Here is a 24,099-nt window from a genome sequence, read left to right as displayed (position 1 = left end):
TTTGAACAACTGGCCCCTAGTGATTCTTCTTTTAGTCTCCAAACCAAATCCTTTTGCTTGAAAGCGATGTCACTATATTTCCTGCTTGCTTCTTGCTGCCTGTGTCTAGCTTGATACAGCTTTGCTCTTTTGGTGCCACTTGACCGGGATGATGGAAAGATGCTAGGCGCATGCGCACAAATGGAGGCGGATGCAGCAGCAGCAAGGCTACATATCAGCTTCGTCAAGTCAGCCAGTCACAACCAGAGTAAGGCAGGAAACGCTTTGGTCTTGTGTCGCCTAATTGGACAAAAATAACAATTGTACATACAAGTTCTTGGTGGACATAACACATTAAAAGTGAGTCAGCATCGCTGTAAAATAAATCCAAGAGAATAGCACCATATAGTGCATTAAGGTCTAATGATAGAAGTGGGTAATGGATATATGCATATATGCCTAATAAAGCGTAGGCTATTGAATGACTCACCCAGCAAAAATGTTTATGAGTTTAGGAGTTGGTTATTAAGATAATAGGTAGTAGGCTATTAAAGTATTTTGATCCCCAGCTGTTCAAAAGGGTGGCCTAAACTAGCCTGTAGGCCTACAAACTTGTTGTGTTACAAAGAAAAGGCCTCGTCTAACATCCTTTTTAATTACCTCAAACTGTATAACGTTTCTAAAACCATAGGCTGTATATCTTTATCAGATATTTCAAAGGCTGAGGATGATGTCGGTTAAACAAAAGTTCCAATCGTGACAGGTGAATGGTTTTATTTTGAAATCTTTGACAATACCCCTGTAGGCTTTCTCACTTTGTCTGGCTTGACATTCCCCGCTGTTGCACCAGCCGGCGTCTCTCTTGTCCTCTACTGTACGAGCTGTCTGTTCGAATCTCTGAATTACCTGTTTTTCCTGTGACTGGGGGATCAGAAGAGCATATTGCGCAGTCTTTACGCAAGGTTGATATGCGAAGAAAAGCAGAGATGCGCTCTCCGGACTCACTTCATTGATGGTCGTGAGCTTCCATCATAGGCCCTGTAACGTTACTATCTGATTACTGGAGCCAGTTCCTCATATGAAAATGGTCCGGTGAAATGTAGTTTCCGATCACGGAAGGGATTCTCAGCGCTAAGGTCAAGACTTGTCTTTTGAAAAATGAAAATTTGGAGCACGGAACATGTTTTCAGGTTGGTCATCGGTTATTGTTTAGGACATTCCTAAAGCAGAATGAACTGGTCTGTCATATAGGGCTAGGTTGATGGGACCTTCAACTCCAATTACTAGTTTAAAATCTGAATTTAACAGAACTCTGAAGCTCGCGACTTTATGATTCTGGTCGGTAAATTCCACCTGCTCTATATTATAGCCCATGGTGATGGTGATCACTATGAGTCTTTAACATCAGGAGTCAGCCGCAACCATAGCCTCTCCAGTCACAGTGTTGTCCCAGAGAAGCACATTAGGGAAGGTTTTTGATCACTTTCTGCAATAACCCTGCACACTTGACTTAATAAGGAGATCATAAAACATAGTTCCATACACTCTGTCAGTTAAGTCAGTTTATCAAAAAGATGCCCAGCATGTTTTAGCCAGTAGTAAAATTGAATATGTGGATGTTTTGTGTGCAGTTACCCATGGGAGACGGTAATTAAGGCTGCCATGAGGAAGTACCCAAACCCCATGAACACTAATGTGGTCGGGGTGGATGTTCTGGACCGCAGCCTGGATACACAGGGACGCCTGCACAGCCACAGACTCCTCAGCACAGAGTGGGGCCTCCCGGGCATTGTGCGAGCGGTAAGTCATCACACACACACACACACACACACACACACACACACACACATTGAGATGTATAGAAATATAGAAGAATACACAGTCAGAGGCAGACAGGTGAGGTGCATACATGGAGAACACTAAGACACAGAATCCTTGACTGGGTGTTCAGAGACCTGCAGGGGTCTGGACAGCTAATGTATTGTTATTCATCTGAAGTAATTTACAACCGTTTGACTCTGTCCCATAGACTGTATATTCTGTCCATTCCCCACCGACAGTACCGCACTGTAGAAACAAACCACAGCTTCTAGAATGGGTCGTTCAGCAGCCGTGCCATCAAGGTCTTCAGAGCAAAAATTCAAAATGTGTCCTGTATTATTTCAGGCCTGTGTGTAGTGATTTCTAACAAACTGAGTGTAAATTGTAATTTCCCCACTGGGGATCAATAAACAGTATAAATTAAATTAATAAATTAAATTAAAAGTTGTGGCACGTGCATACACAAGGCAAGTGATATTTTGAATGATTTTATTGTACTCAATGTGTATTATTGTGTGTGTGTGTGTGTGTGTGTATAGATACTGGGAACCAACCATACGCAGACGTATGTGAAGGAACACTCCATAGTGGACCCAGAGGAGAAAAAGATGGAGCTGTGCTCAACAAATGTAAGTTAATACTGAGTCCATCAACTGCCAACATAAACCTAATTTACAGGAAATACCATGGTACATTATAATAGAAATTGTTATTTCCAAATCAATGGCTTGCACTGTGTTTGCCTCATAGTATTCCATAAATAAGGAAATTAAAAATGTATTTTATCTTCCAGATTACTCTCACCAACCTGATTTCAGTGGATGAGAGGCTTCTTTACAGACCGCACCCAGACAACCCCGAGGTGTAAGTATTTGTTCAACTTTATTTCATTTCTGGAAACATCTCTGGGTACAGGTAAGTGTGTTATTCTATTTGTTAATGTCTTACAGTAATCACATTCTGTCCCCCTCCCTCCTTAGTACCGTCCTGACCCAGGAGGCCATCATCACAGTCAAGGGAGTGAGTCTAAGCAGTTACCTGGAGGGGATGATGGCTAGGAGAATGTCAGCTAACGCCAGGAAGGTAACCAGGGTTTTTCCTGTCTCAGAATGGGCCTTTTAGGGGGGGGGGGACGACTATGCACAACAGTAAGCATGATCTGTCCGCGTACAGTAAAAGCAATGAGTCTGTGTTACCTTATTTGACAGAAATCGATACGCATTTGCCTGTTATTTCTGATAATTTGATAAACAAAAACGTTGATTCCACCTGAGTAAGTGAAACCCCAATCAACAAAACTGCTTAAAAAAGTAATATTAATATTTAAATACCAGAGTCCAACAGAGCCAGACTCTGGACGGTAAAACTGATATCAGCACTCCTATTTAAGTTTATGTTCTGCTTTTTCAACTGTTGTTTGGTAAATTGCTATTAAACACAGTCAAAGAAGATTTGAATTGTTATTTTTTCTCTCAATTCTTCTCATTTTGGCACTGATTTCCCTTTTGGGCTGGCTATAACCTCTTTGGGGGTGCCAAAAATGCAGGAACAACCCTGGTAATACAAATCAGTACATTTATACTTATATGTTTTTTGTATCTTTTGCATGTAGTCTAAACTTCGATGCATGTTATAAACACATTGCTTTGCATGCCTTCTAACTGGGACTTCACTGTCTTTGCAGTTACAGGGCGAGTTCCCTGGACCTTCAGTCAAAAGTTACTATTTCCAGCGCTGTCTATCACTGTGTATGACTTTTTCTTCTCCTCTTTAATCTTCTCTTCTGTGTGGATCTGTAGGGTTGGGATGCTATTGAGTGGATTATTCAGAACTCTGAAAGCGAGAACATACCTCTGTGACATTTACTAACTCTGGTAACTCTTCTCCTTATTTTTCCTTTGCAACCTTCAGTCTCACCAGATCATTATACATACACTCTTTTGTTCTCTCTCAAAACTACAAAAATCAAAAGTCTTCCATGTGTGTATGCACGTGGCACATGATGCTCAGTGCTCATTTGTTTGCATACACAGGACTGCAGTTCTACAGTGACAACTGCTTTCCCCGCTACACCTCATACACCACCGGGGGATTCTCAGCGTCTCGGGATCCTCTGCAGTTGGTATTTATACGCCATGCACTGGAAGCTCAGACAGACAGTGAAATGTTGCCAAAGCTGAATGGTTATAGAGCTGGATTTAAGGGTTGTGGTTCCAAGTCTAGTAGGTGTGGCTCAGTGCTAACTCAGTACTTTAAAACCCATTAACAGCTATTCTAATCGAGGCAAGTGAGGTGAAAAGGACATTTTTCCCTCCATGTGTTAAACAAGCTGTACTGCTAAATAAACTGAAGGTCTAAAATGTAAGGGTGCTGCTGTCAACATCATGAGACTTCACTGGTTGGAAGTATAATATCACTACCCCACATTTCCGTTGCTCTCATGTCATAGCTTAGCATACTGTGGAAGAGATGCAGAGGAGGAGGAATGCAGAAGGTACACACATTGTTAGAAGGCAAGGTATGGCACAATAACAATATGCAACAAACTTCATAACTTTTATTTGAACTGATGTAATTCTTCTGTAATGTCAAACACGGGAGACTCCTATTGCAGGAGTTTAGATTTGAAAGTTTTTTACTGGTGCTTATGTGTTTCAAAAGGCACAAACTGTTGATGATACGTTTGCATGATAGTCGTAAAAAAAGAAGGGGAGGCGGGTAATTAAAGAAAAATCTGTAGTAGTGGCCTATACATTTGCTAATGCAGCTTTAGATAGAAAGAATTAAAAGAAATGATATTGTTTATGTCAGAAAAAAAAGATGGGAATGTACCGTTGACATATTGCCTTCTTTTTCTGCTGTCAAGGCAACAATACAGGGGCTCCTTTTTGATGTACACATTCTGGGCATTACTGCCTTAAACCAGCCGATTTGTAGCTGGGTTAACCCTCTGAGGATGAAAGACGCACTGGCGCGTCCAAACAATGTTTGACAAAACTCCTACTCAAAAAGCAATATTACAAAATTTCATTTCAGACATTTATTTACTATTTTAATTATATATAACCTAAGACTTTGGTCAATTCATTTTAAGCACTGAAACAACTTGTAAAACACATCATAACTTAAGGTTTGTTTTCAAAATAGTTTTGAGGACTTTCAAAAAGCCAACATTAACGTTCCAGCTTTAGCGCCAAATTATCTCTTTACACATTGCTCTAGAAAAAATTTAGGCATCACTATACGGAAAGCTGAGTTTGTTCTGAACATTTTGATATGAAACACGTGGGGATCAGGTATATGCAAATACCCTAAAAAAGGTCAACTTATGTAGATATGTGAAAATGCTCTTAGCCCTCAAAGTGTTAAAGAGGAAGATGTATGTTTAGATTTTGTGACCAGTATAGTAAAAAAATCTGTGGGCAGGATTCTTTTTTTTAAATGGCCTTAAATGATACCTGTGTATTATTGCTTTGGCAGCTGTATTATTCATGCCTTTGCAAATCACGCACACGATGCTACCAAATGTTGGACTTCTCTGTAAAAGCTACCTACACACCCTGAGGAGCAGGGCTCTACTGTGTGTGCAACACTGCAGAGGAAGATGCACACAATTACAATGACGTATGTGCTAAATCATATTTCTTTGTTAAAATGAATAATATTTACATATTTGTAGAAGTATTATTTATTTAAAAAAACATTGTGTAACAAGCAGTCAATTATTACATTGTTTATATTGTCTGAATGTCATGCAGAAAAACATGTTCCATTTGCTTTTTACATTTTGTTTTAACTTCAACTGTTCTCCTATTGAAAATTAAAAGAATTGTTTGAGAAAATGACTTTCTGAAGCTGGCTCGACCGATACTCGTTTTCAAGGCCGATACTGATACCAATTATTAGTAGTTAATGAAATCCTTAAACGATATTTGGAACCAATATGCATTTACAGTGAAAATGAAAATATTTAAGTCAAAATTAAAGCAACACTATGTAACTTTTAGCATGAGCTGTAGTTCCAATGAGACAACCTGTAGGGGGACCGAAGTGGGAAAAGTTACATAGTGTTGCCTTAAAGGACAATTCCGGCTCAATGTGTACCCACCCGATCGTTCTCTGGGACATGTTTTCATGCTAATTGAATATGTTTGTAGCTTGAAACAAGCTAGCGGGACCGCTGATTAGCTTCCAACGCTAGTATTCGGGGCACAGGGAAAGTAAAAACGAATTGCTATTTATACCACTAAAAAGGCTCAAAATATCACCACACTCCAACGGTAGCATAATGAGGGTCCCTAAATGTTAACCGAAGCATTAAGAACTTTGTAAGTGTACAGACAGTTTATTAAAAAGATAGATTATAAAGACAGTCATGTACTCGTATAGAGGCGGCCGCCGTCTTGGGAGCTACTGTCTTTCTAAACTTTTTCTAAACTTTTTAATAAACTGTCTATACACTTACAATGTTCTCAATGCTTCGGTTAACATGTAGGAACCCTCATTATCCTACCGTTGAAGTGTGGTGATATTTTGAGCCTTTTTAGTGGTATAGCTAAATAGCGATTCGTTTTTACTTTCCCTGTGCCCCGAATACTAGCGTTGTCAGCTAATCAGCGGTCCGCGCTAGCTTGTTTCAAGCTACAAACACATTCGATTAGCATGAAAACATCAATCGGGTGGGTACACATCTGTTATTAACCCCTAGGTTCGTTTTGCGCCGGATTTGTCCTTTAAGATTTTGGAATGTTACAAGCTCCAACATAAAACTTTGTTTAGATGCTTTTTGCAATTATTTAATAAATTAGAAACTTTCAACATAATACACAGTAAAAGATAGTCCGATAGTGTTGTGGGCGGGACATTAAGTCAGACTCAGAGGTGAGTGAAACCGAAGTAGAGGGACAGACACAGAGCTGTAGCAGTATTATCATAATTTAACATGTGCAAACATTTTTTTTTACCTCAACCTCAAACCAGAAAAAGACTCCTGTTATCTTTGCTGCCCCCCTGAGGGGTGCCCGGACCCCCGGTTGGGAACCACTGGCCTAGAACATAGTGTTGTTGATCAAAAAGGTCATTGTTTATCAACCTAGTGTTATTATACTGCTGCCTAATTAACACTAATGCACCAGAGGTATTACTGGAGAGGTCCACTTGCATTTGAAGATAGTGATTACGAGTGGTAGGGGAATGCAATTTGTTTTTTATTAGAGCCTCAGCTTAGTGTTTCATCGTCTAAGCAACGTTCCACTTCTCTGCTCCAGAAAAGAACACTCGAGTATGAAGAGAGATGGAAACTGAGGCAGAGAAAACATCATCTCTCATAGAGATAGTTGTTGTAAGGATGTCCTGAGTACAAACAGTACCCATACCAAGATTTCGGATTTATTTTAACCACTACCTTGCAGTTCAGCATTTGTCCAATAGAGAGCACAATTTTGCCGTCGGCCAGAGCCTGGCTTCTTACTCACCAACAATTGTCCTACATAATGCTTCAGTGTGTGCTTAAGATGGGATGACTACATAAAAACAGATGGTGGAGGGAAGATTTATTTTCTTTTATTTATTCAACAGAACATAAACAGAATGCATTGCATAGCATGTACATCATTCCTCACTGTCTGAGCAGTAATAGAGGACAGTCTGGGTCAAATTGCACCTTTATACAAATATTTCCATTCCTTGCCAGAATCTTAATAAATAAGTAAACACAATCAGCTGGGTGTTTAAAAAATAAAAAATAAAAAAATCATGCAGGAGGCTACAGAAAGAAAACAAGGTGTTTCAACAAGACCGTCAACTTTGGTATCAGAGCATCAGATCTTAAATACCACTCTTCTGTAAAGGAGACATTTGTTGAGGATAATAACAGCATCAGGATCTGAAAACATTGCAAATGAGGATTTAGCTGTACCGGTTTCAAGTTTCGTGATAAGGCACATGCCATCTTTATACGGACTTTGATTACAATCTTTGGTAATACTGCACTCCCGTGCTGTTGCTAGAGCAGCCACAGCAGAAAACAACACACAATAATAACAACAATAAAAAGACATATCAAATCTTTATAAAAGTGAAAAACAAAAGAAAATAGAAAACACACTGTGGTGTGTCAACATATGGAATCATCACTCAGTCTACTGATCAATTTTGACTCCCTTGCTTACATTCATTATCTCTGCAGCAACTCGAGATTTCCATCTCTCCGTCCCAGTGCACAGGATATTATTGGATCTGAACGTCAACACGTGGCATCTCCCCCATGTGAGCAGGCTTTGTAATATAAAATAACAAATCACAATTTCAAACAGGTTTGAATTAAAAAAAAATAAAAGGGTTGAAAACCAAAAATAAAACGTAACCAAATTGGGAAAAACAAGTGCACACATCTGAGGTCAACAGGTTTACTGTTTACTTTGGAGGTGTACTTCCAAAAAAAAAAAAAAAAAAAAAAAAAAACTGATCTAAGACTAAACTCTTGACAGCTGAGTGTTGCCTTTATCCGCCACTCCTTCACCCACGGGCCGACTGACTGCTACATCTCTTTTCCTCTCCGTCACATTCACTTGCTTTCAACTGAATTCTCCCAGAGGTCTCCGTACCGTTTCAAAAGAAACTCGATTGCATAATGTCCCACTGCCTGAACCCCCTCCTGTCACACCTCAACTAAAAACACATCCAGGAATTGATTGTGCCATTAAACAAAAACAATGTTGTACATTTCTATTTACAGTATGTACAGTCAGTTCATGTGGATTAGAGGGGGGGGATCAGAAGTTGAAAAGGTTAATAAAGTCTTGAGGGTAGAGGGACATGGTGCAGCTGTCTGGGTTGTTGGCTGTGCAGGGATGGTTTGTGTCCTGAGAAAAGAAACCAAAGACACACAACAATCAATATTAAATGGTTTATTTTCCGTTTTAGCTTTACCAATAGTGACATTTGAGTTTCTTAGCCACTTTGATCAAGTGCACAGGAGAAGAAAAAATAAAAAAATAAAATAAATACTACCTTCCAGAAAAGGATGTGGCAGTGTGTGCAGAAGTGCAGGGTGTCACTGTACTGCTCTCTGTGAGGATAGCAGCGACTCAGCTTAAAGTACATCTTCTTCCACTCCAGCTGCCCTTTGTCTGACACCATCAGGCGCTTCCGGATCTAAAGAAGAGGTAAACTGACTTTAAGACAGGGCCCGGGGAGAGAAAAATACTTTGAAATATCTACTTTAAATGTCAACGTTCTTGAGAATTTCTTTTGTATCCCAATTTGCTACTACACACAGAGTAAAAGATGGAGCATTAATAGATAGGACAACTAAATCTAAAACCACTCCAACCTGTAGGAAAGCTTCACTGTAACCTACTTTTAACGCCTGAGAACGTCTCGCTTATCAAGTGCATGCTTTTGAGCATGGTGCTAGGTTACTGTAGTGTCAGTATGCACACTAAGGTCTACTATTTTCCAGTAGCAAGTCTCGTTTATCAAAGATGCTTGAACTTCTCGTAGAATGATTTTAATGACGTGTATGTCGAAAAGACAGCTCTGTCGTCTTATTTGTCTAGGGTCTCAAGTATGTAACCTTGTTATTGTGAAGACAACAAGGAACACTGGCAACATGCCATGTATGCAAATGTGTGTAAAGGGCAAGGAAGAGGGCATCAATCTCATTTTATACGCATTTAGGGATCATCCATTCATTTCTACATGCCTGTCTGTCTGTGAAGTGGTACTGGCAGAGTCTCTTCCACAGCAGCCGGTCCTCAGTGAGGCCCCCCAGCTCGGGGCACACCTGGCCCAGGCTGACCAGGTCCTTGCCATCCGTCAGACGCTGCATGATGTTCAACTGGAGACTGACAGGCAGGTCGGTCAGGGTCATGCCTGTAGATGTGGGCTGGAGAAAACAGGAGGCATAAGGAAAGTTGTGAATATACAGTAGGAGGACATTTGCATTTAGGCCAAAAGGCAAAATGTTCGATCATAAGTAGGGCTGCACGATATGAGGAAAATATCTAATTGCGATTATTTTGACTGATATTGCGATTTTGGAGGGAATGATCATTTCATTCATAAAATTTTAAATTTTTAAAAATGAAAAAAGGATTATAGTGGGATTTTTGCGAGGATCTGTACCAAACAAAGATTTTGTCTTTAGTCTATAGGATAGCATTTGTAGGCCGGGACATGCCGTTGTAGGCAGCACCATCCGAATTAAGAATTGTTTGACACACATTTTGCCTTTAACAATAGTTGCGCCCCTTGCTATTGGGATATTGCACTAGTCCATATTGCGATAAAATTACAATTAATTGTGCAGAGAACTTTGGTGAATCAGGCTCCTAGCCCTGTATTTTGGGCAGATGCTTACCCTGTTGATCTGGATGTTGTCTAGCTGCTGCTGCCACTGCAGGATGTTCTCCATGCGGTGCAGCCAGGTGTTGATGTTCCCCACCAGGACAGACTTGCCCATGTCCTGAACCAGACCACACAGGGAGACATAGAGCGTCTGCAGCAGCTCTTTGATGGGGCGAACATTCTGCTGGTCATCCAGAACTATGGAGGAAATCAAAAGAGATTCATTTACCTCAATTTATTACGCCAATCGTGACTAATAAGTGAGGTTTTAAAGCCTGGGTATTACAGATAAATTAGCAGCTCCCATGCAAACAGCTAAAAAGTGAAGTATGTATTGTGAGTCATCGAAAGGCACATTATTAAAGCAAATGTTTTGGAGCAGCTGTACTCTTCGCCTGCGACGTTTATAATATCTGGCCAACAGGTTTCAGAACGCCACCTAAACAACCTGAAGCTCTGTTTAGCAGAGGGAACATTTAGTTTACACTGAGGCTTGCTGAGGAGTCTGGTGACCGTCAGGGTTTTTCACTGTGCCATTAAAAGCACTCAATTCACTCCTCTGCCTTCTTTACAGGTCGTTAGGGCTCATTTCCTCACCTACTGCTGCAAACAGAGCAGGAAGGCCTCATTCGTATGAATTTAAGTCTATCAGAAAGACGAGGAGTCTACTTAACATTTGATCCAACAATGAAGAAAATGAAATCGACTGAATGAGGGGCAATTTGTAAGTTTGTGTATTGTTGTGCATGGAAGATGTACGTATGAGTGTGTAGCAAAAAAAAAAAAAAGAAAATCAACCCGTGGAGAGAAACTGAGAGGCAAACTAGTTGAGTATGAATTTAAAAGAATGGGAGAAGAGCGACAGGGCTCACCTTTCTGTACCACTCTCTCCAGAATATTCATGTAGTTTTTCTGCGCCACTCCGCTGAGCGAGGGGAGCTGGGACTTGGCGATAAGCTCCAGGAGCTAGAGCAGAGAAAGAAAGAAACACAACATAAATTTCATCCTGTCAGCTGCTGAGACTCTCTGTTCCACTGCCTCGATACTTTGTTTGTTATGCTGCATTCTTAGAAAAGGCACTTGCAATCCTAACAATAAATGCTGTCCAGAACAAATTTGGAGCCGCTCCGACCGGTCATTACTCTCAACGGATCCAACAACCACATAACAGCATGTTTGGCTCTGATTACTCTTGATCAGAGTCTCTTTTTGGAAAGAGGTTACTGGAAAGGTGTTGGATAACAGCCCGTGCTGTCATCATCATCAGCCTTTGCAAACAAGCGTATAATCATTTGACTCCTGACCCTCCGGTCATGTGAATTGTCTGAATCATTTGACAGAGTGTGTCTGCACTTGTGCATGCGTCCATGAGTGTGTGTGTGGGTGTGTGTGTGCAGTTGTTGCCATTGGCTAGCGGACAAACAGTGGGTTCCAAGGTGGCATGTCTGTGACATCATGGAGAAACTTAAGTTCCCCCTTGCTCAATTCTGAGCGGAGCATATGACCTTGGTCATCATTCCAACGTCAACATATTGTTGGGAGCGTTCTGGTAAACTGGAGGGGATGCTCGTGATAGTAAGTTATGGGAGGCATAAAAAGAAGACAGCACAAACATTCCTCACTGCATAAATCTAAGCTCATAAAACTGGTTAACAAAAAGATGCAGGTTCATTACTACAAATTGGGCCTACTGGAAGTAAGCATTCAGCCAAATCCTAAATGAAAAGTAGATGAGTTTGGGGGTTTTAATAGTACCCAACTTTAAACTAAATTACTTCTGCTACATCCTCACCCTTCGTGCCTGTGTTTTTACCAATTTTAAGCTTCTTTGCTTCCTTCTGGCTCCCCTTTTACATTTTTTTTTCAGCTCCATTCCTAAAACCTAATCCAATGCCTTTCTTCTTTTAGCAGCTCATCAAGTACTCCTCTCTTTGTAGAGCAGCGGCGCAGAACAATGTGCGTTTCCATATCTACTTTTAGCTCCTACTGTTCGCTAAACTGCACTTCACAGTTTGGTGCGCGGCTCAATAGTTTTCCAGAAACACACCAACAGTATCAGAAGCACTGCATCTTCTTGTTATTTTATAATGGCTCTGCTAAAACACGTTCATTTTAAGGTTTCTGTCTCCTTGAAATAGCCTCCATTTGTCTGCTTTGAGAAAAGAGAGGACCTCTTGTTGTCTCTTTGTGGAAGAACCCGATCCGTGTAACGGAGACGGAGTTAAATGAACCCGCAAATGCCATCAGACACAACCAGTGAAGAGCAGTGACCTAGGACACCGTGTCCAGACTAGATGCTAGGGTTACACAGCGATATTGTTTTTTGGGCTTACCACACTGCACTGCACTAGTTAGCTGAAACCTGCACTAAAAGGTCAATTCAAAACTTCAGAGACAAATGTCAAACTTTCTGTTGAAAGTTCTGTGTGAAGAGATTAGAAACTTAGATCACTTGTGGAACCATGAATTATTTTATATTTTGGATATATCTACCCTACACTTGTGTTTATGACTGTGTAGAAAAAAAAAAAAAAAAAAAAAAAAAAAAAAAAGTCATAAAACATGATCCTCTGCAATGTTACTGTCCGGCCAAAATGGAAAATCAGTATGTCTCCTCCTGGTCAAGCAGCAATTGGTACATCCCATCACATTCATTAGGCTGGCACTTAAAACAGGAACGAGGAAGCTCAACAGAAAATTGAGGCATAGGTTTGGTAAAGAGAGAGAGACATAAAAGAAAGCAGGATTAACGCAAAAGGAGGAGGCCAGAGGGGGGTGTGTGTGTGTGTGTGTGTGTGTGTGTGTGTGTGTGTGTGTGTGTGTGTGTATCCCCTGGCAACTGCCGGGTCTGGTTTCATAAACCCCTGTCGAGTGGTTGCACCTCACCGCACAGCTGTCGCCCGCCCTTAGCCCCCACCCCGCCCAACCCGGCACAGGAGAACACCCCATGCATCCAGCTCACATGGGAGCACATGTGGGAGAGCTGGTGTTTGGTTCAGTGTGATGACACTTTGACGTGGAGGGGAAAAGCTCCAAATTCAACTAAGGGATTCTCTATTGATATCCCATAATGCAATGACATTATTGATAATGATATAATGAAGGTTGACGATGTCACATCCTACTTCTAGTGGACATTTTTCACAAAGCCTATTGGCATCCCAAGTGTGTGTACTATGGAAACGTAGTGCATCAGGTGTACACTTCGAATTCAGAGTCATATAAAATGCTTGAAGTGAATAAACTGCACTGGTTAGCAAACAGGAATTGGATTTTTAAATGAAAGCATTGGGTTGATTCAATTTAGGGATGCCAAATGGCTTTACAGCTAAAAGGTCATGCTATGTCACATACACACATACACTCCCTGGGTTGGTACCTTCACCACTGAGAGAGCTCTGTCTGCAGAGCATTGATAAGAGCCAGGCAGAAGCAAACACCCCCGCTTAACCTTAACCTCTTCTCTGCCACTGACAAAACATGACCTATTAACACAAGGGACAGAAGAAACTGGAAGAAAAAGAAAGAGAGGAGGACTCACTCTGACGACATAATTAAATCTCCTTGTGTCCTTGATGGCACTGCAGAAATCCAAGCGGTTGAAGGCCTCTCCCAGTGTACAATATCCGTGGCGCTGGGGAAATTCAATTATCAGGGTATTAGATTGAGCTCCTCGGCAGGAGTACTAGGTTTCCTCAGCATGTTTACATTAGCAATGTTGATATGAAAAGTTGATGGGAAAGTGAATGAGTTGGTTGGTTACCTCCTTGGTGCTTCCTTTATGAACATAAATCCAGTTTTCCCTGTGGAAATCTGTGAGAAAGCAGAATGTTTATATTAGTGGCCTGCCCTCATTAAGCAGCTTAGAAGCATTCTGACAAATGCAAACACTCACACAAACACAGCATCAATAAGTAAGCAATTTCAAAGTCAGTATAGTTCTTGAAATAGTTTATAAATGATGGAAAATTAATCATAAAACAGTATTATCAGGGAAGTGTTCCCCTCATGAACATTGCATAACATCCTCACAACCCTCTCCTGTCAATACTTTTGGTCTGGAAGTTAACTTTGGGATTTTATTATGCGATTTATAACCACACACATTAAATTACAAAATATTATCCTTTGCACTGTGTGGCCCCTTTCATGTTTGACTCACAGGGGACCTTGGTGTTGTTGTTCATTTGGTCTTTTTTCCTCTTCTTGGCAGACATGTCGAAGCTAAGAGAGAGCAGCAGGTTCTCCTTGTTGAAACACTCCTCCTTCTCGGCTTTGCAGAAGCTGGAAAAACACCACACATATTTCATTAAGCCACCACGTTACAATTTCTTTTTCTTTTTCAGGACAGAGGGCATACTCATCACAACAAGCTTTTCGTGTTAGTGTGTGGGCATTTTGGAAAGTGGACAGACTCAACAGACGTTTGTTAATCCCCTGGCTTGTTGTGAACTTATTAATAGCTCAGTGATTAGCCTGGAAAAGGAACATATGGCCTCAGAAAAAAAAAAAAAAAAAAAAGAGATTAATAAGATGGGGGGAAAAAGACATGAAGGTGTTAGGCCTTCTATGTGTCCACCACTCTGCCTTTGTTCATAATGCTGCTTGGACTTTCTTTAAAATATCTCCCCCCTCCCCTCACCCCCATCTTCCTCTCACTACTAATGATGGCGCATTTAAGAGTTGCGCAAACTGTTGCTGATGCAGACAGCGACATTTGTCAGGACTTGTTTTTATGACCAACCTCTCCACGGAGACGTTGTTGTTGTTGTTTTTCTCGTCTGCTGTGGTCTTTTTCCACCCCTTCTCGGTTTTAACCCAACTCTGACCCGGCGACCTCCAGTCCTGTCCGAGGAAAGGCATCCTGGTTCGATGACGTCGAGTTAAAATAAATCTAAAAAAATAATAATAATAGCAGGAAACAGTCCCTGTTTGAGTTAATGTGTATCCCTTCGTGAAAGCGATGTGTTCGGGACGTATTTCTGGTCTAATGTTGTCATTGCGCAGCTCTTCTTATATCCTCAACTCAGAACCCGGAAATACATGAGCTCCGCCCTCTTTGGAAACTTCCCCGCAACACGTGGCTTTGTTTATCAACTTGAGCGTTGCAAAATCTCTTGGAGAGAACAGCCGAGGTAACACAACTGTGTCATGTCATGGAAAGGTAGAGACAGAGGACACCTTAATTTGGAAGGATTTTAATAAGATGCATCCCCGATGCATTTAATACATGTATTAAATGTGAAACGGCTTGGGAGACTGTTGTGTAGGTTAACCACTTTGAAAATACATACATTTACTTGAGTGTTACCAAGTTTTGATAGTTTGTACTTCATCTCTGCCACATTTCAGAGAGAACTATTGTGCTTCTTACTTCACTACATTTATTTAACAAGTCAGGGACCGATTATCGTGTCTCTACTAATTTTGTGTCGCTCTGTCGTTGTTGTTTTTAGCCTTTTTGTAGTTGTTTTGTGTCTCTGTAGTTGTTTTGAGTCTTTTGTAGTTGTAGAGACATTGACCCAAACATATGACCAACTTATAAAATATGATACATTATTATGGACCATATTAAAGGCCCTGCCTTGTAACCTGTCCCACAACCAAAATGAGCAAAAGCCCCTGTAATACTATGTCCTTTTACAGAAGTAGAATTGTCTATGCAGAACCTTAAAGCTTTTTTTATATTGTGGTATTGCCAATTTGCTTACATCCCTATACACTCTTCATCCAAGTATGTGATATAATAGTGAAACCAAACTGCAGCCTGCTTCTGACTTTGTTACAGACCCCATTCAGGAACCCCACAGTTTGAAAACCTCTGGACTATAACAATAGTAGCACTACAGTTTTTAATGGCTAATGTATTGGTGTTGATAAAAGTAATTACTGTTCAGGAAGTGTTTTGCCCAGGCTTTTCAGTACTGGCTTTATGTTATTGTAAATATAAAGGAAAAATCCAGCCTCACAGTAATGTAGCTACAAAGTCCCCTGATTCTTAGTCACTCCTGGTATTATAAATAGATCAAGTTGTCCTCCAGAGTATCATGTTGCATTGTGGATTGTGGATTGTGTGTGTGTGTGTGTGTGTGTGTGTGTGTGTGTGTGTGTGTGTGTGTGTGTGTGTGTGTGTGTGTGTGTGTGTGTGTGTGTGTGTGCATGTGTGTGTGTGTGTGCGTACCATTCTATTTCAATTATCCCAAAACTGATCTGTAAAGACTGAATCAGGGTATTTTGTTTATTTTGGATGGTGTCATCAAAGACATTATGTAACTAAGTCTGTCCAGGCCACTGGGTCAACTCTTATCAGCTTAATTAAACACAAGACATGTTTGCACACTCATCTGTGAGGCTTTCGGGAAAGACCAAAGTGTTGTGTATTTGATTTTTTTTTATCAGCATACAGTAAGGATAATAGCAAAGGCATCAATTGAGGAATTGCTGTTAATGTCTCACCTGTCTCTTACCTTGTGGGTCCTCATAATTCATGACACATTCTGGAAATATAAGCGGTTACAATCTGGAAAACCTGTCAGCAGCATCACATGGTGCACAACAAATGTGCACTTCTTCCAAGAACCAACAGGCCAGTATTTCACCTCATTCAGTGCTTGTGTTGGACACATCGTGTGTATAGCATAACCAGGCTTGTTAACTAATCTGGTTTACGCAATGCAGGCTCTTCAATTGTGGTTACAAACTACCATTTTGTGCTATAAAGTGAACTTATTTTTGACAATGGCTCTGTTGATTCCTTCTGTTCTTCTGTTTAATTAGTTGCCTTATTGTGACATTCACAAAGAACGATAAAGTATGGTAAGTGGTTCTCCCTCAGCAAAAGTGCATACCAATCTCAGTGTTATTGAAATCATTGAAATTTCAAACATTACTGCACTGTTCATTACAGATCATGTGTTGCTGAGGTTTTTGGAGCAGGTGCATCTGGGGCTGTGTGTCTTGCTGGTTTTGATGTAACACCCTGATATATGCGAGAGGTCAAAGCTCTGCACACACTCTGCATTTTAAAATCTGTCAACAAGACGTCACAGGAGAATATGTCAAAGCACATTGAGCAGATGTACTCTGACTAGATGTACTGATCATGACTTACAATTTCAGTCACTGCAGAAGTGAGCCACGCTGAAATAGTTCAACAGTTCCCCATGCATATAACCACACAGAGCCCAGTGGTGTGTAGAAAGTGGAACTTTGAGACTATACAAGTTATTATTATGTGAACTTATTATGTGAATTATGTGAAGGGGGTATACAGTGATGTGTATGACGTTTTGAGTCCCTGAAATTTAATTATGTCTTTTTCTAGACTAGGCCAAACTACAGGATTACATGGAAAGTCCCTGCAAGTGTCTGGTCAGTTGGTGGCTGACTAACTGAGAAGGAAGCTATGACCTACTGCTGAAAAGAGTATCAGTTTAGTTCTTTCAGTGAATCACAAACAATGTTGAATCAGAGATTTGCATGGTTTAGTGTTAGTGATGTGGCTTTGTGAGACTTTCCTTCATAATAACGACTTCATAAATCGTCTGTACAATCAGCAATTACAAACCATATGGTCATATTAATGTTACCTCTTATGAGTTTCTCCTAATGTCAGCAATTGATTTTTAATTTTAGAAATTATGACGGGAGTGCCTTCGCGTAACGAGTTGGGTTAGGTTGCTGGATAGGTCAAACAAACACAGGCTTTCAAACACGAGACTCCGTTTCCTGTTTGAAATTAAAAGTAAATGGCGTAACAAACAGAAGTACATCACATTTTGCGTCACGCGCGTAACCAGAAGAAGCTTAACAAATGTACTGATTTAACCCAAACGACGATCTTATTACTCAACTAAAACTTAACTAAGTCGTTTTGTTGCCTACACTGTAAACCCAGATTTAGTTGTAATGAAGCTTTTTAAAAGTGGTCACTACTTATTCTCTCATGTTTTGTTAAAAACCATATTCATTACTAAATCACATTAGTGGTTTGTAATAATGAGATTAAGTAGCAAATTAAACGATAAGCGATTTTAAAGGTTAGTAGTGAATCATCCCACTCCCTCTCTCTCTCTCCTCTGTCCATGATCCCTGTTTTTGTTGTGATGTTGTGACCAGATGAGACAGCTGTCCTTATCCTCCAAAAACCTTAATCACACACACACACACACACACACACACTCTCCCATATAAACATAGTTACACACACACCTGTTGCTGTTCCTCCTGGATGAGTTTCATCACACGCTCAGATTCTCTGTTGTGAAACCCCACTCATCAGTCTCTCTCTCTCTCTCTCTCTCTAAGTCGTCTCTCACATCTGCCAGCTTGCGTGGCAACCGGCAGGACCATGTGCCTCACATGGTGTAACATTCACCCTCTTGTTTGTTTCTCAAAATAACATCAGATCACCTATAGTTTTTCCAGTCCCCCACCTTTTCTCAGCCGCTCCACCCACTGTCCCCTGGACTCTATTCGCTGGCAGTGAGCAACTGAAACATCTGACCCAGTTACTTCTAGTTTTAAAGAAATGCACACAGAGAGTCCTGTGTTAATATATCGTCTGGTCACATTATGTTTACTCCACACAAAACAGCTGACATTGGTCTCTAAATTTAATTGATGAATGAAATTAATGTAATGTAATCGCTGTTGCTGATTCTTACTTTACTAAAGATCTGAATTGTCTGCATCAATATATATTAACAATTCCAGCCCTCTAAATTGATGAACATTTTAGTAGTATTATTGTTATTCTGTGTTGCTTTAATGTCTCCCATTTTCAAGGAGGCCGCATTTGTCGACCGCATTTGAAGGCGCCTTCGAAATGAAATGAAATGGGACAGCCTTTGTTGCGCCGGTGTGACGCAATCGGTCTACAAATGCAGTTCCGAAGGCTGCAGCCCCTGATTGGGACATAGCTCATTAGTTTTCTGTATGAGCAGAAACATACAAATTCATGTTAGCCAGCTGAGACCCCTTGGGGCACTCCTGGCTTTAATTCCACCTGCAACAGGTAGAGCAAAGCCATTTCATCCTGTTCCCCGCTGGATCATTTTTAAAGCTGTTCTTTGTAAAATTATACATTTTCTATAATATCCTGTGTGTCCCCCTGTGTGTGGATGTCAGGAACCTGCCTGGGCATGTTAAGGCCTGTGTGGACAGGAGTGGAAACGGACACATGATGACACATACAGGACACACAGACGCTCAGATTGCATTCACTGTCAACTGACTAAACACTGTGAAGACATGCTGCACTGACAGATGGAGAGGCCTCATATATGGATTGAATTTTTTATTGTGAAAAATCAGTAAACAAAACCAGAAAAAAACTGTACAAAAACATTTTTAAAAAAAGGTTAAATTGTACCTTACTAAATACAGAATTTGAGGCTTTTCCTTTAGCCACAGATGCATAAAGCAAAGTCAGGTATTATTTCAGCATACAGTAGATATATATCAGTAGATATATATGCTGATAATGCAGAACTATGTTGTGCAATATATTACATAGGGTAATGGGTCCACAGCAGTGGAAAAATACAAAACCTAAAAACACTACCAAAGTTTTTGTTTGAATTTAGTCTAAAGCTACATTTCATTGCTTCTATTTTGATTTCAACACTGCATGAAATATTTGGATTTTTGATGTCTCATAATATTTTCATCATTTTGCATTGAAGCAACAGATAGTGATCCAAACATTCACCAGACACAGCAGTAGTTTCAGACCTAACAGCTGAGCACAGCTTTGACTTGTACCAAACCGTACACAGCCCCGGGGTTTAAACATGACATATCTCATGATTAAAGCAGGCTGAAAATAGCACTTTCACTCTTTGTGAAGTCAGACAGGTTGAAAAGGGGATGCGGAGCAGGATAGCTTGTTTTCATAGGTTTAGTTGTACACAGACAACATAGAAAGACATATAAAACATATAAATGTTATACATATAAAAGTATATTTCCAGGTATAAAAATGACTTACGCATTTAACAAATCACACAATATATATATTTTGATTTCTTGAGGTATGCTTGATTTAATGTGTCAGGGACTTTTTAATAAGTCCATTACTCATTAAAGTGGGAATAGTGCAGATCTGCTACAAAATGAAATCATCTAAAATGAGTCCTTTTTTCTACATCGTCAGTTATAAATAAACCGGTTTCAAATAATACCATTAGAATATGAATCAGAGCTTTGATTTTGCCCATGTCTGTTTGAGAAATACGTCAGAGTCAGCGAGCCATGGTCAAACAGTTTATACGGCAGAGACCCCTTAGATGTCCAAGTGTCTGTCTTCGGGTCATAGCACTCAAAATTGTCTGAGTCCTCGATGACGTCGTGGCCGTTGATGTGACGTCCTCCGGTGACGTAGACTTTGTCGTTGAGAACGGTGGCAGAGTGGTGCATCCTCCTCTCCTTCAGGTTGGCACACTTGACGAACCGGTTGGCCTTGGTGTCGTATGCGATCATTCTCCTGGTGTATCCTGTGACAGGAGAGACGTTCATTTGAGAGAGCAGCACGTGTGGCTCAAGCAGAATGCCGTGATGTAACTCTACAATCTGATTCATCAAGACATAAATCGATAGTAATGAATTATAGCAAAATGAATAAGGTTCTATTTTTTTCCCCTCTTTTCTTAGCTGAATCAAAGGTCCAATGCGTATACATTATTTAGCTCTTATCACCGCTAGTATCTACCTCCAATGATGTAGATTTTGTCATCAACAATGGCCGCAGGAGCAGACACATTCTTAACTGTTCTGTTCTCCATCTTACACCACATGTTCCTGGCAATGTGATACACCTACAGGAGGGGAGGGGGAGCAGGGGTGAAGGGAAATAGATGCTTCATGAGTGAATAAATGAGAATGGATAGATGGGTGAATGAATAGGGCCGCAGACTAATCGAAACATAAACCGTGACTTGGTGATTAAAGAACATTGTGTCATACCTGTATTATTCTGACTGGGTTCTGCATGGCATCCGCTCCTCCAAACACATATATCCTTTGGTTAGTAGCAGCCACTGCAGGGTGCAACACAGCCTCGGGCATGGGCGCCATCGTCTCCCATTGGTTGAACATACTGTTGTACCTGAAAGCATTATTGACAGATGTGTTATTATTTTCCACATGTATGCTGTATGTGTTGTAGGCTATTACCAACAGAAGTTTTTGATTGAGGGTAATTATGGTCCACCTTACCTCTCCACGCTGCTTGTCAGTCGTTTGTCAGGCCCCAGGCCCCCCAAGACAAAGATGAAGTGGAGATATGAGACACTCTGGTGGGCAAAGCGTGGCTCCAGCATGGGCTCTGCCGTCCGCCACTGGTTGGTCTTGAGGGAGAGTGTGTAGACAGTCGTACTGACTTGGCTGCACTTTGTGTTTGCGGTCAGGCCTCCAATAACATACAGGACACTGTGAAGGGCGACGTAGGAGGCTTTGTACAGACGAATGGGCAGCTTGGCGAGCCACTGCCATTTATCGATCTTCTCATCAAAGTAGAGGGCCTCCCTCGAGGTCTGCTCGTTGTTCTTCCTCCCTCCCACAACCACCAACATGTCGTGGTAGGAGTAGCGCCTCGGTGCCACCCAGAGGGGTTTGAAGCCAACCGCTGAGTCCCCGTTGCATTTTGTGCTGCCGGAAAACATCAGGCGTCTCACAGATTCTATGAGCTCGGTGCAGAGCGGGGAGGACTGGATCAGCGGGTCGTTGGCTATGAATTGGAAGAGGTAGGTGGGATGGATGTGACGTAGGCGAACTTTCTTAAAAAGGTCACTGATGGCGCCACGCCTTGATAGAGGATCATGGTGGATCCAAGCAACAAGTGTCTCAAAGACCTGCTCCTCCTCCGCGCAAAGACCATCATCCTCCAGGTATCCCATGAGCTCTGGTAGGGAGAGCTCACACAGATCCTCAGATGCCGACACATCGGAGAAGCTCTTCACGGCCATCTCCTTTGCTTTGTCTCTCAAACTGTTACAAGCCACGATCTCGGAGAGTCTTATCATGCTCAAACAGTTGTCAGGGCTCAGTTGCTCCTGAAGGAAGCTTGAGCAGGCCTCAAAAAGGCGGCCATATTGCAACATGGAAGCCGCCTGCATCAGAGGCAGCACAATCTCCATGCTGATACTGATGAGTCCTGTGTAAACATAGTCAATGATGCTGCTCAGAATGGCCGATGGGACGCCTTTCAAGGTGATCTTGGTCTGCTGTCTCTCTATGAAGTTGTTGCAGAACATGGCCCTGAAGTAGGGGCTGCTGGAGACCAGGACGTTGCGATGACATGGGATCTCTGTGTTGGTCCCTGAACACAGTGACACGTCAGTCAGGATGTTCTCCTGTCTCAGTCTGTTGAGCTGCAGGAGCAGGCTGGACGACTGCTCCTGGTCTTTGTAGTGGAAGACCTTGACTGGTCGCTCCATGCTGAGGAGAGAGACCATGTTATTATTAACTCGGTTGGTTTTAAGGCTTATTTTAATTAAAAAATGTTTTTTATTGAAGCTCAAACCTCCTCCATCAGCTTGTATAAGCAGTCACATACTCTTACACAATTTCAAACTCAAGCATTTTTGCCATATGGTCGCTCACTAAGTAGCCATTTGAGGGCTTGCTGTGAAAGAACTATTATCAATTATTCATCAAAACTGGATTACAATTTAGTTTTAGTATAGATTTTAGGGCAGCAATAAAAAGGTTTTGAGAAAATGTCACATTTGCTCGTAAGACGTCTTAGAATTAATTACTGTCCATACTGATTAAAATCCTCAAAATTTACAAACATCATAAGGGTAGTGAAACAAACACATTACCACACAACCAGGCTAGTGGAATTAGATTTAATAAAGTCTTGTATCATGTATTCACATATAGCCTGCAAATATTCTTGGTAAGCTTTCCCCCAAACCACTGCTTATTGTCTAGCTTACAGATTGCAAGTAATTTGAAACCTGTTCAACTATAACAGAAACTTTATCATATTGGCTTTAGATCATTGCCTTCGGGCGAATGGGCCCAATTCAGCGCTGCTGCACTCAGACATTTTCCAAATAGGGCCTACAGAAGCCTGACTGATTACTTTGGAGACTAGGTGTCTAAGGAGATTACTCCAGAAACACCTGCACAACTATTTCTGCTGCTGGATTCATTGTCATGGAAAAAGTGGTGCTTCTGTTAGATGATGGTATTTTATGTGGAGCCTCACAAATCGGTTTTCATTTTGGCTTAAAAACTGGATACATTTTACTGCAGCTTTTCCATTGCATGCATTAGATAAATGTGTAAAATAACAAATAAATGTATTAGTCTACATTTAAAGCAATATAATACAAAATGTCAACTTTAACAGATGGTTGTACACACTTAACTAAGTATAAAAAAAGCTTTTGTTTAATATTTACATCTAATGTATTTAAATCCATGCCAACATTACAGCATAGCATCCTGGCAGCTCGTGAAGCCTTACTGGAATACATCACTTACCTGTTTCTCGTCTCTCTCTCTCTATATATATATATATATATGTATTCTCGGGTCCCGCTCTGTTTTCGAAGCAAGATCTCCGCAGATAATCGGATGCCTTGATTTTTGATTTTCCTGTACTTTCTTCCTCTTTGCTCTCGTGTTGATGCTGTGTGAGTGATTCAAAGGGGGCTGTCTCTTTGTAAGAGCGTGCTGCGTACTGTTTGTTTGTTATGGTCTCCTCCACGAGGCCTCTGTGTACATTCCTCCCCTAAAAATAGAGCCTGTCTTTGGCAAGACAGCACCAGACTCGCATGTCACATGTTACAGAGCGTTTTCTCAGTATGTGCCTGACTCCCTCACTTAATATCTGTCTTTCCTTCTGTTTCTCTCAGTCTTTCTTTCCCTCTTTCCCTTTTATTATACACTTACTTTAGTGCTTCCTGGCCTGATCTCTCCTTTCTTCTGTATAAAGGG

The 24,099-nt window shown here is 41.0% G+C and overlaps 3 protein-coding genes across 8 annotated transcripts; 1 reads left to right on the top strand and 2 right to left on the bottom strand.

Moving 5' to 3' along the window:
* Positions 1 to 188: 188 nt before the first annotated feature.
* prelid3a (PRELI domain containing 3A) lies at positions 189 to 5,512 on the top strand. Of its 6 annotated transcripts, none has more exons than XM_028580738.1 (7): positions 819 to 1,169; positions 1,611 to 1,779; positions 2,340 to 2,429; positions 2,594 to 2,664; positions 2,781 to 2,820; positions 3,600 to 3,674; positions 3,834 to 3,924. In XM_028580738.1, the coding sequence occupies exons 1-6, from the start codon at positions 1,138 to 1,140 to the stop codon at positions 3,657 to 3,659; spliced, it is 462 nt and encodes a 153-aa protein (XP_028436539.1). In that variant the 5' UTR covers positions 819 to 1,137; the 3' UTR covers positions 3,660 to 3,674; positions 3,834 to 3,924. The 6 variants fall into 6 exon arrangements, with proteins under 6 accessions (XP_028436535.1, XP_028436536.1, XP_028436537.1 ...); XM_028580737.1 differs by having other exon boundaries at positions 2,781 to 2,883; XM_028580734.1 differs by lacking the exons at positions 819 to 1,169; positions 3,600 to 3,674 and adding an exon at positions 189 to 247 and having other exon boundaries at positions 2,781 to 2,883; positions 3,834 to 5,512.
* Positions 5,513 to 7,346: 1,834 nt separating this feature from the next.
* Positions 7,347 to 15,190, bottom strand: fbxo32 (F-box protein 32). The gene is made up of 9 exons (XM_028580691.1): positions 14,894 to 15,190; positions 14,312 to 14,433; positions 13,913 to 13,962; positions 13,691 to 13,783; positions 11,022 to 11,115; positions 10,163 to 10,347; positions 9,506 to 9,688; positions 8,812 to 8,955; positions 7,347 to 8,663 (listed from the first exon to the last, which is right to left on the bottom strand). Exons 1-9 carry the CDS (start codon positions 15,010 to 15,012, stop codon positions 8,574 to 8,576), a joined length of 1,080 nt encoding a protein of 359 aa, XP_028436492.1. The 5' UTR covers positions 15,013 to 15,190; the 3' UTR covers positions 7,347 to 8,573.
* Positions 15,191 to 19,484: 4,294 nt separating this feature from the next.
* LOC114557401 (kelch-like protein 38) lies at positions 19,485 to 23,796 on the bottom strand. Its single transcript, XM_028580830.1, has 5 exons — positions 23,644 to 23,796; positions 21,367 to 22,587; positions 21,115 to 21,256; positions 20,861 to 20,966; positions 19,485 to 20,645 (listed from the first exon to the last, which is right to left on the bottom strand). The coding sequence occupies exons 2-5, from the start codon at positions 22,584 to 22,586 to the stop codon at positions 20,323 to 20,325; spliced, it is 1,791 nt and encodes a 596-aa protein (XP_028436631.1). The 5' UTR covers position 22,587; positions 23,644 to 23,796; the 3' UTR covers positions 19,485 to 20,322.
* Positions 23,797 to 24,099: the final 303 nt, after the last annotated feature.

This window comes from Perca flavescens, chromosome 6, assembly GCF_004354835.1.
Source record: "Perca flavescens isolate YP-PL-M2 chromosome 6, PFLA_1.0, whole genome shotgun sequence".
NCBI lineage: Eukaryota > Metazoa > Chordata > Actinopteri > Perciformes > Percidae > Perca > Perca flavescens.
This window is presented reverse-complemented; position numbering and strand designations above follow the sequence as displayed.